This window comes from Balaenoptera borealis (assembly GCF_965194805.1).
Source record: "Balaenoptera borealis genome assembly, chromosome: 13".
Taxonomy (NCBI): Eukaryota; Metazoa; Chordata; class Mammalia; order Artiodactyla; family Balaenopteridae; genus Balaenoptera; species Balaenoptera borealis.
Genome location: NC_138870.1, coordinates 92,430,947 through 92,449,233, shown reverse-complemented (window position 1 = coordinate 92,449,233; position 18,287 = coordinate 92,430,947). Strand labels below are relative to the sequence as shown.

Genomic DNA, 18,287 nt, shown 5'->3' with positions numbered 1-18,287 from the left:
GAGCAACTGTACCTCCAACTCGGGCCATACTTGCAGGAGTTTGGCCACATGCAGTCACAGAGACCTTGTTTCCAGTCACCACAAGGGGAGCACGGCTTAAGCTTGTAGAGGCTCGGTTTCCTCATCTGTAATGGGGACACCGATTGCCACCTGCTTGTGCTGTGATAACCCAAGACATTATCAGCGTGAACTACCCAGCCCCTGCACAGAGCCATAGCAGGTGCAAAGTGTAACTGCCGTGCCCACTGATGGAAGCTAGATGATTGTCCTCCCCACCGCTGCTTGAAGGGTCAGTGTTGGCTGAGAAAACACAATTGCTGTGGCTCCCTTCTCTTTTTCATTCTCAGTGGAACTAATTTGGTTTTACCAAACAAGGAGACAGGTTTCAAAAGCCTGGGTCAGCTTGTAATCAGCCACCTTGGTAACAACGCAACCCTAATCAACCTGTGATTTCACATCCCCATACACTCGGCCTTGGCCTTTGGTCTGTGGTCCGGAGCAGTGGAATTCAGCGAGTCATATTTGCTGTGTTGATAGCAAAGAACCGGGAGCTCAGGCGTTTAACCCTGAGGTGATTAAGAGGGAAAAAGGGAGTCGTGTTTGTGAAAACCCAGAGACACATCAAAGAGCCCTGGGCAGAGGCAGGCGCAGTAAGGCAGCACAGGTGAAACTCGCAGGGTGTAATTCATCACATTCTTTGATCCTCAAGTTTTGTGAGTCACAGAGACTCCCTGGGACAGTTTGCAAGCTCAGTGGGGTCTGGGCAGGAAGGAGGAAAACTCCAAGTGTGGAAAAAGAGTGTTTTTTTAGCAGGAAGCTGAGAGAGGGTAATTTTCTGGAGATGTGATTTTTGCTTGGTCTTCTCTGAGGCGGCTGTGTTGTAGCTGGATCCTGGGATTTCTGCAGCATGAGAAGAGAGGAGGGAGAGTTTTGGGTGTGTCTTGTGTCCCTAGGGCTCCTCAACAGTAAGCATGCATTGAGCACTTACTGTGTACAAGGAGTTATGCTAAATATCCTTGGGAGATGAGGTTTTTACTTTAATAATTTTTAAATCCGTGGCTCTATATGTAGCCTTTTATGAATCTGCATCTAAGGGGAGTGTGTACAGGCTCGGGTATAAGAGAGACCTGGGTACGAATTTTGATACCACTGGGTTCTGATTGTGTGACTTTGAGAGACCTACTTGTCTTCTCTGTGTATGGTTATTAAATAGACTGTTTCTGGCTCTCAGTTTCATGATTATGCTCCTACTTTCTTCTTTCTTTTTGCACTTATTTTACTCTCTTGTCATGGACACATGCATCCACCCTTCCAGCACTTATCATATATTATGATATGTTTCCACAAAGATAAGTGAGAGCCAGTTTTTGTCCTCGTTGAACACCCAGTCTTCATAGGAAACATTTAGTAAAACAATTTACCAAATCCAGTGTGGCAGGCACATATTTTTCTTAGTGCTGTGTACGAAATGCTGTTGGAATATGCTGATAGATATTTTATCTGCAAATTGAAGAAGGCTTCCCTTGGGAGGTGATGCTTCTGAAACTGGGTTTTGAAGGATAAATAGGAGTTCACATAGGAAGAACTAAATTAACTTAATCACTATTAATACTTCTTTATTCCTTCTCTTCTTTTTTCCTCTCCTCCACTTCCTCCTACTCCCCCCCCATTCTCCTCCTTTCCCTCCTCCTCCTACTTCATATTCATGTTTTATTGCTAACAAGAATATCTACCTGGAAATGTGCCAAGTAAGGAAAAGAAGACAGTGCATTTAATTAGGAAAAATTATATTGTGATTGTCTTCTCTAAACAGCATGTTTTTTTCTTAATTGAGGTATAGTTGATTTACAGTGTTGTGTTAGTTTCTGATGTACAGCAAGTGATTCAGTTATACATATATATACATACTCTTTTTCATATTCTTTTCCATTATGGTTTATTACAGGATATTGAATATAGTTCCCCATGCTATACAGTAGGACCTTGTTGTTTATTTTATATATAGTAGTTTGAATCTGCCAGTGGCAAACTCCTACTAATTTATACCCCCCCCATCGCCTTTGGTAACCATAAGTTTGTTTTCTATGTCCCTGAGTGTCTTTCTGCTTCATAAATAAGTTTATATGTGTCATATTTTAGATTCCACATATAAGTGACATCATATGGTATTTGTCTTTCTCTTTCTGACTTACTTCACTTAGTATGATCATCTCTAGGTCCATCCATGTTGCTGCAAATGGCATTATTTCATTCTTTTTATGGCTGAGTAATATTCCATTGTGTATATATCCCACATCTTTATCCATTCATCTGTTGATGGACACTTAGCTCTTGGCTATTGTAAACAGTTAAACAACATGTTTTTCATCACCACGGTAAGTCATTCTGTTCTCAACTTTGTTCGCAGTTCAGTCTGGATGCGTGTTTATTTAGAACTCACTTTCCACCCGCTTTCGCTTCTAAATGGGACTGCAAAAGGATCCCTGGACGTCTGGGGTAAGGGTAGGGGCCCGTGGGGTTCTTTTCGGCCTTAACTCTTCCCGTTCTCTCCGCACCTGCAGATGGGAAGCCGGTGTCGCTGTCTCCGCTGGAGTCCCAGCCTCACAGCCCCCGGTACACGGCGTCCAGCCAGCGGGAGCGCGAGAGCCTGGAGGTGCGCGTGCGCGAGGTGGAGGAGGAGAACCGCGCGCTCCGCCGGCAGCTCAGCCTGGCCCAGGGCCACGGCCCGGCCCACCGGCGCGGCAACCACTCCAAGACCTACTCCATGGAGGAGGGCACCGGCGATAGCGAGAACCTTCGGGCCGGCATCGTGGCAGGCAACAGCTCCGAGTGTGGGCAGCAGCCGGTCGTGGAGAAGTGCGAGGTAAGGAGCACCCGGAGCCTTCCAAGGTCCCAGTCCCCACATGGCCCACAGCCACCCCTTGCAAATGCCACCTGGAAGCGTGGCCAGGGGCCTGGAGAGAGCTGGCGTTCTTGGCTCAGGCCTGGGCCTGAATCTGGCTTGGTCATTCACTTTGCTGAATGGCCAGGCAAATCGTTTTAAGCCTCTGAGCCTCAGTTTCCCCACCTGAAAAATGGGCATAAGGAGGCCTGCACCGCAGAGATATTAAGAACAGCAAACAGAACCTGCTGCTTGTTTCTTTGCGGCTCATTTTGACACGCTCAGGATTTCTACGCCTAGCTGTCGTCCTGGGGGTCCCTGTTACTTAGCTTCCAGGGGGCATGGTGCACCTGGCCTTGAGGCCCTGCTGGGAAGTTCCCCTGGACCTCATTCTCACTTTACACACAGCTTCTGTAATTCAGAACCAGAGACTTGCTTATCTAAAGCAGTTCTTTGAACTTTTATAGCTTTGTATCATTTTCCCCCTTTTAGAGTACCCTGGCTTTCTTAGTAACTCTTTGGTCGTTTGGAAAACTTACCCACTCCCTCTCCCTCTTGCCCCTCACCCCGCCCCCGGTTCATGCACCCATGCTTGTGTGTGCACTGCATGTGCATGCGCACACACACAGGCACTCGTTTTCTGCCTCTTCCAGTCCCAGTGGAGAGGAATTAGAACATCCCTGTTAACAGCAAGCCTTTCTGGGGCAGACAAACCTGAGTTCATTTCCCAGCTCTGGTGGTTTCTGTTGTGAGTGCTTGAGCAGGTTACCTAACCCCTCTGAGCTTCAGATGTGTCTCATCAATAAACTTTAGAAAACAATACCTGCTTCCTGCCGTATTTGTGAAGAGGAAACGGGACGGCCATATAAAGCCACAAATAGTGTCTGGTATACAGCATATTTTCAATTATGGGTAATTTTTGTTATTTTTAGTTAGATGCAGATATTACCTGCTGTTTGTTTATTCCATTTCTTGGCTACATTCTCAGAATGTTAGACTTCAAATGCCCTGAAGAGAAAACAATTTGCAAACTGTAAGATGCTGTTCACGTGAATGTGGTTTTTAGTGATATTGGTGATACTGTGTAGTATGCCATAAGGGGATATGGGGCTTATTGAGTGATGTAGACTCAGTTCCATGCAAGGTCAGTGGTCAGGGAGATTTTAGACTGGAATGGTCAGGGGGAGCCCCTGGATGGGGCTCATGGATTCTCAAGCCTGATTGAAGTGTGGGCTGGTAGAGAGGCGGAGGAAGGTAGATGGAGGACATCCAACAAGGAGTGTATGTGTGAGTAGGAAAAATATGAAGCGAGGCGCTGTCAAGCAGGAAAGGATTCAGAACACAGTGAGTTGGTCGGTCAGGCGAGCACAGAGAACCTGGGCGGGGAAGCGGGTGCTACACTGTCATCATTCATCCAAAAAATATTTACTGAGCCTCTATTATGGGTCTCACACTGTTCTCTGTGCTTGGAAATAACAGTGACTGAAAAAGGGACAAAACTCCCTTTCTTCTGGTTCTTATGTTTTGAGGTGGGAAGTGAGGAAGAGACGATAAACAAAAAGAAATTCCTACTGTTACCAAACCCAGGTTTGGCTGCTCGCTGCTCATAAGCCAATAATTCGAGAGGCAAGTGTCGGTAGAAAGGAAAGGTACTTTAATCAGAAAAGCTGGCAATCTGGGGGGAAGGTGGACTCATGACCTGAGACCAACTCTGAAGATTCTGCTCAGCCATGAGAGTTTTTAAAGGGGAAAAAGGGGGAAGAATCTCAGTGAATCACTGAGGCAGGAGGTGGGATTCTGCATCATTCTCCATTGCACGCAGACGGGCTCTTTCTTCAGATGTTACGTTGCCTGCGTGATCTACCTGCAGGATTCTTAGCGGGGCTGTTAGGGGTAGAGAGCTAGTCATTTTTTAACTGCTTAATTCTTCATTCTTCTTTTTATGTAAGAAAAGAATCAACAGGTTAGGCAAGGCGTGGTGTGCATTCAGGAGAGCATAAGTCAGGAGTTAGGTTAAATTGCCTAGTGATCTCATTCCTGTAATCAGGTTCTGACTACATGCCAGGCCCAGCCTCATTTAATCTTCCACAGCCATTGCCAGTGCCCTGTGTAATGGAAGATCTCTGTTTTGCATCTTTGGGGACTTAGCAACTTTAACAAATTCCCTTGGTCTAGGCTGGTCTGGGATGGGCCCTAATTTGGGGATCTTCTTTCCCAGCCTGGGTGAAGGCTGGTTTGATTTCTTACAGATTCTGTGCTCTCAGGTTATGGTCATGGCATCAGTTTAGAGTGTTGGCTGGCCCAGAGGGAGGAAATTCTTTTCTTCGAGTGTGTTTACATTATTATGACTCAGGCTGACTTAAACCATCAACTACTATCAAGGAGGTGAAAAATAGAAAAGGAAAAGGAAAAAATGGGAGGACACAAGTGTAACAGAGGGAGAAAGCAGAGGATTCCTCTTCCTGCTGTAGTCTGTGTGGCCAGTGTCTTCCCCTACTCAGCTTTCTGAGATACACACATCCTATTGATATTTTTAAAGAGGGCTTCTGTCCCAAGCGCCCCACCAAATAGTGTGGGCAAAGACCATTGGCTTTCAAAATGGGAGACAGGAGCCCAATTCTGGTTCCCTCCGTACCTTGATGACCATGTGGCACTGAGCAAGTTACATCACTTTTCTGTGTGTTGGCTTCTTCGTTTGTAAGTTATGGATTAAAATCAAGTTCCTGCCTCAAACTATTTCAGTGGTGACAGTGGATATTAGAAATTTAGGCAAACAATAGCATAGTTAGTTGTGTTAGCAGTTGATTTCACTGTGATTTATCAAACAATCCCAAGTTAATGGTAGCTTTGCATCTTATTTCTGTTTACATGTAAGAAGTCTGGAGCTATTGGTGTAGGTATGTTCTTGTCTGGATGCAGACTTCCTTTATCTTTCACCCAGCTGGCTTGACTGGCATTCTCAAGGTCATCTCATGGTCTTTAATGACTATCAGAGCTTCAGCCCTGTCATTCACATTCCAGCTAGCAGGAAAGAAGAAGCATTAAGGTGGGGCATATCAGCTTGCTATAAGAACACGTCTCAGAAATTTCACAATCAGTTCCTTTTAGAACACACTGGCAGAACTTCATTTAGCTGCTACCTTTAGCTGCCACCTAGCTGCAAGGGAGCCTGGAAAAGATAGATTTTCTTCAAAGAAGCCATGTTCTTTGTTAACATTTTGGAGTTTTGCTCCTAGAGAGAATAGATATTATGGTTAACGGTGAATGTTCTCTGTCAAATGAGTAGTTACCGAACTCGGTTATACATTAGAATTATATACCAAACATGCATATTCACGGGACCCACCACAGAATCTACTGATTGAGAATCTCTGAGAATAGGGCCCAAAATATAAGTATTACAAATATGTATCCGAGTGATTCTGAGATAGTGGAAACTGTTTGGAAACCACTGCTTAAGGGACAACGAAAATAAATGATGGGGTTCACTTTATCCTGTGCTCTTTGAGAGATAAAGACCTCGAGCTTGTTAATTGTTACTATAACTTATTTTTTAGTCTTTTGCACCTGAGAATTAGGTTTTGCCCACTTGTTTATCTTCTCTTTGTGCGTCTTGATAATGTTATGTCTTAGACCCTTAAAAAGTTATTTTTTGGTGGACTTCACCTGTGATGAACCCCAGGTCCTGTTCGAGGTTCCATAGATGAATTAAAAAGTCCTGACCTGCTGGTATCTTATTTCAGTGTGGTCTACTCTGGGGGCACACATGCCCTGAGATGCTGGCTTTATACTCATTAGCAGTGTGCTTCTTCGGTTTCCATCGCTTGGCATATTTAAAGATTTTTGGGAAAATGCCATAGAGGCAGATGAGAAATGTCATTCAGTGGAGTCAAAATAGAATCCTCCCTTCATGGGAGCACTCGTGGTTACAAGTGCTGAAGTTGGTCCTGACACCCTGTCAGCGTGCAGGGCCTCGTCACCAAGGACGTTGTCATCGTATCTGGTTGTGCTGAAATTTCTCTGGGCTGTGACAAGTATTTCTGAAAACCCTTCTGAGATGATGCCCGGGCTGTCAGCTGAGATATTTGGTGATAGAAATCAGGGGCCTTTGCCAGTCCTTGTGCCCTCTTGTCGTTTTCTAATGGTGTGGCCTTCAAGTAGCTGCCCATGTTATTCTTGCACATATCTGTCGTCAGGACAAGGCTGCTTCCATGAGGGACTGGTTTCTTTGTGCCTTGGGACTTGGGACAGGATGATCCTCTTTGATCTCCACTTCTGCCTATGTGTGTACAGATGTGTGCTGCGTTTCTTGTTCTGGTCTATTCTGGGAGTCAGCTTACGGTACAGCACAGAAATCACTGAACTGGAGTCCGAATTTCTAACCAGGAATCTTTACTTTGCCACTCACTAGCCATGTGACCTTGGGCAATTCAGTTACCCTCTTGGAGTCTATTTCATTATCATGAAATGAAAATGATAATGTGTTCTTCCCTATGCGATTGTGAGGATGAAATGAGATAGCAGGTGGGAAACTGACTTTGTATGGGTGTCACACAGACTTATTATGGATATTCCAGTTCTCAGTTGCTGCCTAACAGATCACCTAAAACGTAATGACTTGAAACAATGCCAATCATTTTATTAGCTCTCCTGGTCTCTGTGGGTCAGGGATTTGAGAAGGGCTTAGCTGAGTGGTTCTGGTCTGGGAGGGTGGTGGGTGGGGGACTCATGCAATTACTTGGTGGCTGGAGCTGGAATGGTGAGGACTGGAACAATGGGTGCTGGCCCAGCATCTCTCTTCCCTGTTGTGGACTCAGGGTCTCTCCATGTGGTCTCTCTCTATGGCTAGTTTGGGCTTCCTCACAACATGGCGGCTCCAGAACAGTCACCTGCTTCTATGGCAGCCGATGGCTTTAAGTACAAGTATCCCAGTGAGCAAGGCAGAACAGAAGCACTTTTAATGACCTGGCCTCAGAAGTCACATAGTGTCACGTTTGTTGATAGTGTAGTCTGTTAGTTGAAACAGTCGCAAAAGCCCACCCAGTTTGAAGGGAGAAGGAGCACACATCCCATCCCTCAATGAGAGGAATGTCAAAGAATTAAAACAGCAACAGTTGATATTGTTATTATGAAAAGCCAGGTGAATGGTACTGTCTGATGTCAGACCACCCCTTGAGGAAGTATCTCTTTCCTTCTATTCCATGCTTTGAACTTCATTTAAAATGAAATAGTAATGTAATAGTAATAAAAGTTAACATGTATTGAGCCCTGAAAGTGTAGGCGACACCATGCTAAAGCTTACATAAAATATCTCATTTAATCTGCATAGCATACTTTCTTCCTTTTATAGATTAGAAAACTACTGCTGAGAAAAGTTAAATAATTATTGCAAAGTCACACTGTCTGGAAGAGGTGGAGCTCACATTTAAACCTTGGCAGTTTGCTTCCTAGAACCTGTGCTCTGAACTACTGTGCTGGAGACTTCATAAGTTAGAGCTGCTGGGACCCGTGTTCCCATCAGCTCAGAACTGCAGTCCTTATTCCGTGCCTGGCAGATGCCTTACCTCAGAAGGCTTCTGGGTGACAGTCGCGATATGGAGGTCACCTTTCACCTTGGGGGCTTTCGCAGCCCTATGAGGGTAATCATTCCTCTGTGGGTCTAAGCAAGGATCTGTCTGTTCTTTAAAAAGAAATTGGATTGTTCTAAAGTGCCTGCCAGGTTATGACTGCATTTGTCAGCTCAGTGGGAGTTTACCATTTTGCTTTAGGTTTTATGTTTATAAATCTTGACACCTCTTACCTGCATTTTCTGGACCCATAACAGACCTCCAAGAATTTTGATCTACCTCTTTGTTTTTACTTCATCTTCAAGGTCTTTCCATAATCTCTCCACAGTGGAAGGGTTTGCCCACAATCTTTTCATACATCATGTTGCTGTTGAAAGATACTCTTACAGCATTTGGATTCACATTTCATTAGCTTCATATGTTGTCTTTGGGGCTCCTCAAAGGACGTAAATCTACTAAAACATCCTTGCTAAATGTCAGGCCCTGGAACTAGGGGATGTTGTACTGGAAGGTACCTAGTAGGACTTCTTCTGCAGTGATTTTCAGGAACCCTAGCTCTCAGTGTGGTCTTTCGGGTACCTTCCTTGAGTGTATTAATTATTTATTGCTTCATGGCAAGTTATTACCAAAACTTAGCAGTTTGAAACAACATGCATTTATTATCTCATAGTTTCTGAAAATTGGGAATCTGAGAGCAGCTTAGTTGGAGATCGAGGCTCCAGATCTCTCCGGAGGTTGCAGTTAAGACATCTGCTGGGGCTGCATCAGCTATAGGCTTGATTGGGGCTGGAGCATCTGCTTCTAAGCTGGCACACTGGCCCAGCTGGGGCCTCACTTCCTTAAGACTGCTTGAGTGTTCCCCTGGTGTAGCAGCTAGCTTTCCCCAGAGGAGGTGATCCAGCAGAACAAGGCAGAAACCACAGTCTTTTTTATGATCTAGCCTTGGATGTCATGGACCATTACTTCTGCTAAGTTCGACTGGTCACACAGACTCACTGACACAGTGTAGGAGGGGCTGCACAGGGCATGGTTCTCAGCTGGCAGGGATCTTTGGGGGTCAGTCTTGGGCTGGCTTCCACACCATGGCCATGGCAAGGGGCCCTTTCTCTGGCAGCCTCCTGGCTGTGCTTACCCCGAAGCAAAGCTGCCTTGATCTGCTTTATCTATTGTGCCCTCTTGTAAAACTTACTTTGAAAATGTGCCCTTAAGAGCAATGACAACAAATAAAGATGCAACCCTCTCATTTTAAAGTTGATGAAATTAAAGCAGGGAAATATAAAGGGTCTTACTTAAGGTTACACAGTTGCTACCACAGCCCAGATGATGACACTGGTGGCTCACCTCCGCATTCCGGGGTTTTCTGCCTTCTTGTATTGAAAGAGGATAAAGGCAGCGCCAGCGTTCGCCAGTGGAGGGAATTGGGCATCTTTGAAAGCCTTCCTTTCAACAGTAAGGGAAAGACTATTTCAGTTCTTACTTGAAGAGGAGTAGAAGTGAGGGCAGAAGGAAAAAACCTGATGCCTAGCTTTTGCGAATATTTAAGGTTCAAAGCCAGGAAATTCCCTGGCGGTCCAGTGGTTAGGACTCTGTGCTTTCACTGCTGAGGGCCTGGATTCAATCCCTGGTCAGGGAAACTAAGATCCCATAAGCCACACGGTGTGGCCAGAAAGGAAAAAAAAAAAGGCTCAAGGCCTCAAATTCAGAGCCTTCAGCATATTATAAACTCTCTTGTAATAATAATAATAATTGAATAATGACTGCTGATATATATCTACTACTTACAGGATGCCAGGCTCTAAATCATGAGTCATCTTACTTAATGTGTCCAACCCTGTAAGTTGACACATTTATTACCCCTTTTCTATAGATGAGGAAGCTGAAGTCCCAAAAGGTAGTCCTGTATCTTGAAAGATGGGGGAGAGTTTGACAGGGGCGGGGAAGTGCTAGAGCATCCTAGGTCGAGCACACATCATGGAAGCAAGAAAGCGCAGTGCCTCATCTAGCTTGATCATGGCATGAACAGCGTGGAAGGCGGAGGCGGGGCTGCTGATGGTAATGATGTTAATCAGACCTGCTTTCATTAATTGTGCAGGTATTAAGTGCCAGCATTGAACTTGACATACCTTAGCTTAAGACATCATTTTAATCATCCTAATTTTATAGATAGGGAAACTTAGGCTTAGTGAGACCATGTAGTGAAGATCCAGGTTGTAATTTTTCTTTTAATTTTGGTTAAGAAAAAAACCCTCAAAACATGAAATTTCTCTTCTTAACCATTTTCAAGTGCACGGTTCAGTTATGTTTAGTATATCCACACTGTTGTGCAACAGATCTCCAGAACTTTTTCAAAACTGAGACTCTGTTCCCAATGAGCAGGGACTTTCCATTTCTGCTTCTGTCCATCCCCTGGCAACCATCATTCTACTTTCTGTTTCTGTGATTGGTCTACTTTAGATACCTCTTGTAAGTGGGATCATAGAGTATTTGTCTTTTTGTGACTGGCTTATTTCACTTAACATAACGTCCACAAAGTTCACCATGTTGTAACATGTGACAGGATTTTCTTCCTTTTGAAGGCTGAATAATAATTCATTGTACAGATAGGCCACATTTTGTTTATCTGTTCATCTGACAGTGGACACTTGGGTTGCTGGCACCTCTTGGCTGTTGTGAATAGAGCTGCTGGGAACGAGGGTGTGCAAATATGTTGCTGAGGTCCTGCTTTCCATTCTTTTGGTTATATACCAAGAAGTGGGATTGCTGGATCATATGGTAATGCTGTTTCTAATTATTCCAGGAACTGCCATACTCTTGTCTTTAATGACTGCACCATTTTACACTCCCAGCCACAATGCACAAGGGTTCCGGTCTCTCCACATCCTCGCCAGAGGTTGTAAATCTTAATGTGTGTGATAGCCTGCTCCCTCCACTGGAGAAGCTGACCGTGAACTGGTCATGAAGGACTTTGAACTAGGATGCCGTCTGGCCCTTTCTCACCCCCACCACTACCTCCCTGGCCCGTTTCATCTCCAGCTTCATGTGCCATGAAACACACCCAGAGATGGAGTTTCACGTGCTGACCGTCTATGAAGGCATGTCCACGGGGCCAGCCACGAGGATGCCGTGGGAGGGTCATTGGCTGCAGCTGCCCCAGGAAGGGGCCGACCCTCAGAAAGGCAGCTCTTGGCAAGGAGGCTGTTCCTAGCAAGTGGGGCAACGCACACCTCATGAAAGGGGCCTTAGGCAGCATATCACGGAGTGCACCGCACTTGGGTTATTGCAGTAGCTTCCTGACTGTTCCTCCCGCTCCCACCTTCCTTGCTTGCTCCCCTACCCCCCAGGTATGTGCACACTCAGAGCATCTGTTCTTAACTGGCAGTTTGCGTGATCCTTTTAAAATTTAAATCAGATTGTGCTGTTTCTCGGCTTTGAACCCTCCAGTAGCTTCTCTCCTCACACATAGGAAAAGCCGAGTTCTTAAGGATCCCTGGGAGCTCTAGAAGAGCTGCCTCATGGACTCCAGCTTTCCGCCCTGCCGTCTTTCCCAGGCTGCCTGGCCTCCCCCCTGTTCCACAGGCGGCTGCCTTGTATCTCAGGGTCGTTTCCGCTGCCTGGGACACTCTGTCTGGACACCCAGAGGCCTCATTCCCTGACCTACGTCAGATTTTTGCTCCAGTGTCACCTTCTCAGGGAGGGTTGTCCAGACAACCTCACTTAAAATCTTAGCCCTTCTCACCAGCTACCCATCCACATGCCCTTCTTCCCCCCCTGCTTAATTAATTTTTCTTCCTAGACTCCTCATCGTCTAGCATTCTATATAGTTTAATTATATGTGCCTTTGTTTGTTTATTTTCTGTGTCCCCCCCAAGTGGAATGCCAGCTCCCGTGATGGGCGGCAAGGATTCAGTCTCCTTCACTTGCTGCTGTATCCCCAGCGGCTACAATTGAGCCTGGTACATAGTAGGTGCTCAGTCCACGCTTGTAGAATGATTGAGTACTTGGCAAAGGTGTGTAGACTTTTGGGGTCAGGCTGGTCATCCATTGGCCCCATAGATGGGATTGTGATACGTGTCAACTGTGCTGGGTATGGGGCTATGTTTAGACAACCCACCTGCCCCAGGCATGGGTTTACCCTAATAATTAAACTCTTCTTGACCAAAAATCAGTCTCACCCTTTCCCATGTCTTCCATGAAACACTTGGTTTCTGATTCCTCAGCTTATGATGTTCTTCATAACACAAGAAAACCTACCCTAAAGCAGACCAGGAACATGCCGGTGGGGATGCTGGGAGATCGTTCCTTTGTGGTCCATTTATTGGGCCTTGGCCACGGAGGATGCAGTCACCGCCCCCTGGAGGTTTGACCCATCCCGTCCTCTCACCGGGCCCTGCAGGCCCTGCGCTCCACCTGCCCCCTTGCCCAGGCCCTGATGACTTGGCTTCCATTATGGTTGGAAGGGGTCTCCTTCTGTTTTCTACAGGGTTGAAATAATTTTGTCTTCTGGGTCCGTGGATCAGTACTTTGAGGGAACAGACAGAATTCGGTCAGTGGTTTCCCAAGAGGGTAGAGCCTGGGCGGTTTGTAAGATTATTTTAGGTGGCACGTTAGCAATGTATTTTTAGAAATTTAATAGTTAACATATGTGTGTTACTGAGCCGAGTTGTGTGGGTTGAATGGCAGGAGTCTGAGTTTTTCGACCCCTTTGCCGCTGACTGGCTGAGGCGAGGGGCCTGGGACCACTCATCTGCTCTGACTCACTTCCTTCCTCTTGAATTTTGGAAAATCCTGGGTATTTGGAAAGCTCTGTATATAGAACTTCTAAATCCCTCTTTTTATAAAGGAGTCACCGAGGATCAGAGAGGTTAGGTCATTTGCCCAGGGGCACCCAGGTGGCCAGAGGCAGAGCTGGGCCGCCGTCCTGATTTCCAGGGCTTTGTTTTCGCGCAGGAGAAGCTGCGTCCCGTGTTCTCCTCCCCTGGCCTTTTCATCACCCTGGAAGGGTCGTCAATTCCAAGGCGGTGGGAGAATGAAGTAGCTGTGTGGGAGCACTGCCTCTGCGTGTCTTGTAGAAGGGGGGGTGGGGGCGGTGCTTCCTCCTCGGAGAGTATCGGAAACAGATTCGGCGAAGACCCCTCCTCCTCTCCCAACATAATCACAGCTGACATCTGTGGAGTGTTTAACCGGAGACACTCTTCACAGTGCTTTACACACAGAGCAGTTCTCAGGCGGAGTCCCTGGACCCAGTAGTGTCAGTGTCACCTGGATTCGGGGACTCCTCAGGCCGCTCCCCTGAACCTCCTGAATGAGGAGCTCAGGAGGAGGGACCCAGCGCTCTATGCTAGCAAGCCCTCCGGGGAGTCTGATGCACGTTAGACTTTGAGGACCACTTACCCTCAGCAACCCCTTGAGGGTAAGTAGTGTTATGTCCCCGTTTTACAGACGAGGAGGCTAAAGCCGGGGGATGACGAACACCTTCTCGTTACGCTGCGCATGCAGTCGGTAACATGAACGAACATCAGTTCAGTAGCGCACCTACTTGCACTTACTTGTCTGATCCCCGCAGTTACACAGCGGAGTGTCCATTTTGATCTCCATTTTACGGGTGGGCCAGTGAGGCTCAGGGATGTTAAGCGACTGCTCCAAGGTCACACAGCGACTTAGCTTTGAAGTTACGGCTCAGACCCAGGTCTCTTCACTCTCGTTGGGTTCTCCCAGCTAACTGGCCCCTGCCTCTGTCGCCAGCTGTGTGCCTCTCTCTGGCTGCCGTGGGAGCATCTGTCCTCTGGGAGGTCCTGCCTCTCCACCCCCTGTTCCAGCAGCTGCAGCCCAGAATCTGGGCCGAGCCTGACTCCCCCCAGCCCCTCCGCACATATGCCAGCGTTTAAATAGGTTTCCCCTCCCACTCCCAAAGGCTCCCGGTTATGAGATGCTTTCACTACGTTGTGCCCCCAGGCGGAATGCCTGGCCTTCAGGGTCGCTGCTAAGGGGGTCGCTGCTGGACACGTGGCTGGCTGGAGTGTTGATTTCTTCTGCCGGGGCCACAGTTTGTCTTCCATCCCTTGGTTTGGTCTGAATTTCTTTGGGGACAGTGGTTATTTTTCTCTTGCATGCCTGTATGAGGAAACAGCCCTATGGGGATTTTTTTCCTGTTGGAGGGCAGTTCTCTTTCAGGTTACATGGAGACTGGCAAGCACAGTTATAAATCCCTGCTGACCCCGAATAGCAGCAGTGAATATTGCCCTGGTCTCGTTACTAGAATGCCCTCTCTTCCTGGAAGCTCTCCCTGCCTGTGCTCGGTCTGGGGTGCTGCTGGCCACTCTGGGGGCAGGGACGCCGAGCTTGCCACCACAGAAGCCTCTGCAGTCCCTGCTGGGGTTGTCTGCTTGGCTCTTTCTCTCTCTTCACTTGACCCGGGGGATGAAGGCTGATTGACGTTTCGATCCTTTGAGCCCAGCACGGTGCCTGGCACATCAGTCTCCAGAAACACTCCGGTCATGTCTGAATTCTTCCTGCGGGCCCTAAAAGTAAAGGTCACGCACTTGACCCCAGTGGCATCAGGAATGAGAGCTTAGCTCTGGCACTCTGACCTGTATCTTTGGGTGCAGCTTGCAGCACTGTATTCAGGAATAAAGGGAGTGAGCAGGAAGCTTTACTGGCTTCCTTAGAAAGAGCCTTGTGGCCCCTGTGCCTGAGAATTTTGTGTAGTGCTCTAAAATTTTGTTTTTTGGTTGTTTTTTTTTAAATTTTTTTATTTATTTATTTTTGGCTGTGTTGGGTCTTCGTTTCTGTGCGAGGGCTTTCTCTAGTTGTGGCGAGCAGGGGCCACTCTTCATCGCAGTGCGCGGGCCTCTCACTATCGCGGCCTCTCTTGTTGTGGAGCAAAGGCTCCAGACGCACAGGCTCAGTAGTTGTGGCTCACGGGCCTAGTTGCTCTGCGGCATGTGGGATCTTCCCAGACCAGGGCTCGAACCCATGTCCCCTGCATTGGCAGGCAGATTCTCAACCACTGCACCACCAGGGAAGCCCTAAAATTTTGTTTTAAGTAAATTTTTTTTTTTTTTTGGCCACGCCACACGGCTTGTGGGATCTTAGTTCCCTGACCAGGGATCAAACCCCCGCCCCGGCAGTCAAAACACTGAGTCCTAACCACTGGACCGCCAGGGAATTCCAGAGTGCCTTAAAATTTATAACTACAATTTATCCATTCTCAAGTTTGTTATATTGATGCTCTCCTGCCTTGTTTTATTTTCGGAATCGGTGATATATCTATGGATGCTCCAAAATTATCTGTGGTTCCCTTCCAGCCACCAGGACGAATGGCGTGCTGAGGAAGGATCCCTGGAATTTGGTCTGGTCTTGGCAGGAAACAGAGGGACACTCACAAAAGAGGTGGAGACGGTTTAATGCAGGGTTAAGGGGAACCAGCGAGGGTGGTACAGCTCCAACGAGGGAGTCACTACAACCCCCGGGCCCGAGAGGTGCAGGCGGGAGGCCCTGTGGAACCCAGCAAGAAGTGGACATAAAGAGGGGGGGGCCTTTGGACTCCCGCTAGGGTCTCCCATTGACCAAACTCAACCAGGAACCAGAAGCAGGAGGAACCCAGTTAATTCAGTCTAAAAAAATCAGGTTCCCTGGGGCACAGAGCCAGTTGGAGAAGGGCAGAGAGTGAGTCTAGAGGAGCAAAGAAGAGCATCGTCACACTACTTGCAGACTTTTTGACCAATAAAGGCAAGTATGACATCTACCAAGTATAGGGCGGAAGTGGACCAGTGGTCACAGAATCTGATGTTTAGACCTTTCCCTTTGGGAGTTGGAATGTCCATGTATCTGTGACCATCTTTAAGCCACCACATTGAGAAACTTGAAAACCTGGACTTCATAGCTTCAGAACAGAAAGTTCTCATGGTAAGGCCATGTGTGCACCCCTGCTCTTTCAAGGAACCTTCATCCCTGTTTGCAGACTGTCTCCGCTCCTACCCCAAGCCCTGCCTCACTCCTGCCATTCGCTGCTGCACCCACAAAATTTGGGACCACCCCGAACTCTTCCAAGCGCGTGTTCGTGACACTCCAGTTTTCTGCTTTCCTGGGTAGCAGGGCTCTGCCGCAGCGGCTCCAGAGGATGAATTTATTCATGGTGGCAGGTGTACTGGATGAAACTAAAGAGATTGGAAAATTATGTAAAATGTTTGAGAATGTGCATGCATGCGCGTGCTTACATTTAATGGGCCCATTTGAAAACGTCCCTGAACCCTGAAGCCAAGACAAAGTTTGATATCTCGGAGGCCAGGTGTTTAAATATTTGCAATTCCAAAGAGCCTGATTCAGCGTGCTTTTACCCATTCTCATCCCCACCCTGGTTATGTCTCCCATGTGCAGGCGTTTCCCTATCCGTTTCCTTCATGATTTAAACAGTGACAGTTGCATCCACATTACAGGCTTTGATTCCGAGTCTTTTGGAGATATTATCCGGAGCTAAGCGGGGCTGTCATCATTTTACAGGTGGAGAAGTTGAGATGTGCAGAAATGAGTTTGAGAAAGGTGTCTTTGGTGCCCCGTGAGATCTGAGCCTCCCCCACCTGCCTCCCCATCCTGAAAACCTGGACCTTTTGCACAGCATCATTTTTTTGGTGGAATGCCTCCTGCGAATTGTAGGATGTTGAGCACCATCCCTGGCCGCCACCCACCGGATGCCAGTAGCCCTGCACACCCCCAGGAGTGACAACCAAAAATGAGTCCAGACATTGACGCCTGTTCTGGGGGAGGCAGAGGGGAGTGAATTACACGCCGTTGAGAACCACCACCTTCCAGCAGGGTATTTTAAGATCTTGAGCATAGGAGATTGTTAATTGGTCTGAGATGGGGCTGGGGCACAGGGTGTATTTTTTAAATCTTTTGGGTGTTTCTGATGTACCACCAGCAGGGTGAAGAATCTCTTTTGCAGAATTCAAATCCCATCTCTCTCAGCGTGTTTCCTGATCTATAATGCTGAAATAGTAACACTGTACTTGCCTTGTACAACTAAATCTGGCAGTCTGTGTGCTGAGTACAGTACCTGGAATGTAATAATTTGCTCAATAAATATTAGCTCTTAGTGTGGTGATTATTTTTCTCTTTTATCTTCCCTCGTCCTCCTTCTTGATCCCCAGGTATAAGTCTGGAGGAGGGACCCTGTAGCCCTGATCCAGGAGTCGGGGTTTGTGTATTGAGTGTGGGGTTGAACATGTCAGGGAGCCAAGGGCACAGTAGATGGGTCAGGCAAGGTAGGGCCTGATACACAGGGCGAAATGGGGTTCTTCAGGACGGGGAGGGGAAGGTGCAGGGGTGAGAGGCTCTGAGAATCCCACAGCTGCGGGTGAACCCGTGATTTCAGGATTTCTCGAAATGAGCATCTGGATGAAGCTGAGGTTCAGCTCCTGGCATTGAGAGTGGGTGGCCAAGGTGCAGTGAAGGTCACTGGAGTTGAAGAGGTCTTGAAAGTGCATTCCAGGCTCTTGGCTGGTTTATCCTTGAGATGGCTAAGCTTCCCTTGGTGATGTCAGGAGGCACGGTGCTGAAAGTAGGTCTGGGGAAGCCTGTGTGGCAGTGACCAGGACCTCAGAACTGCACTGCAGTTGGAAGTGGCTGATGAGCATAACAGGGGGTCTGGGAGCCGGGCCCTGGGAGGAAGGGCCATGGTGTGGTTCTGCAAACAAAGAGGCACCTATCAAGACCCCTCCCTCGAATTTCAGTATTGGGTGCCCTGGCGAACATATTGGTTCTGCAATACTCCCAGGACAGAACAGGGCTGGAGTGGGTGTTAGTAGGCAGGTTTCAATTCGAGGGAGGCTGTGCTTTGGTAA

At 47.4% G+C, this 18,287-nt stretch overlaps 1 protein-coding gene across 5 annotated transcripts in view; it reads left to right on the top strand.

Annotated features, from left to right (window-relative positions):
• The window catches only part of LARGE1 (LARGE xylosyl- and glucuronyltransferase 1), a 596,040-nt gene that overhangs the window by 268,944 nt on the left and 308,809 nt on the right, over nucleotides 1–18,287 (top strand). For all 5 annotated transcript variants that reach the window (XM_082348930.1, XM_082348932.1, XM_082348931.1 and 2 more), the window contains exon 3: nucleotides 2,562–2,863. In XM_082348930.1, the coding sequence (XP_082205056.1) occupies nucleotides 2,562–2,863 (302 nt within the window). The remainder of the gene's footprint in view (nucleotides 1–2,561; nucleotides 2,864–18,287) is intronic.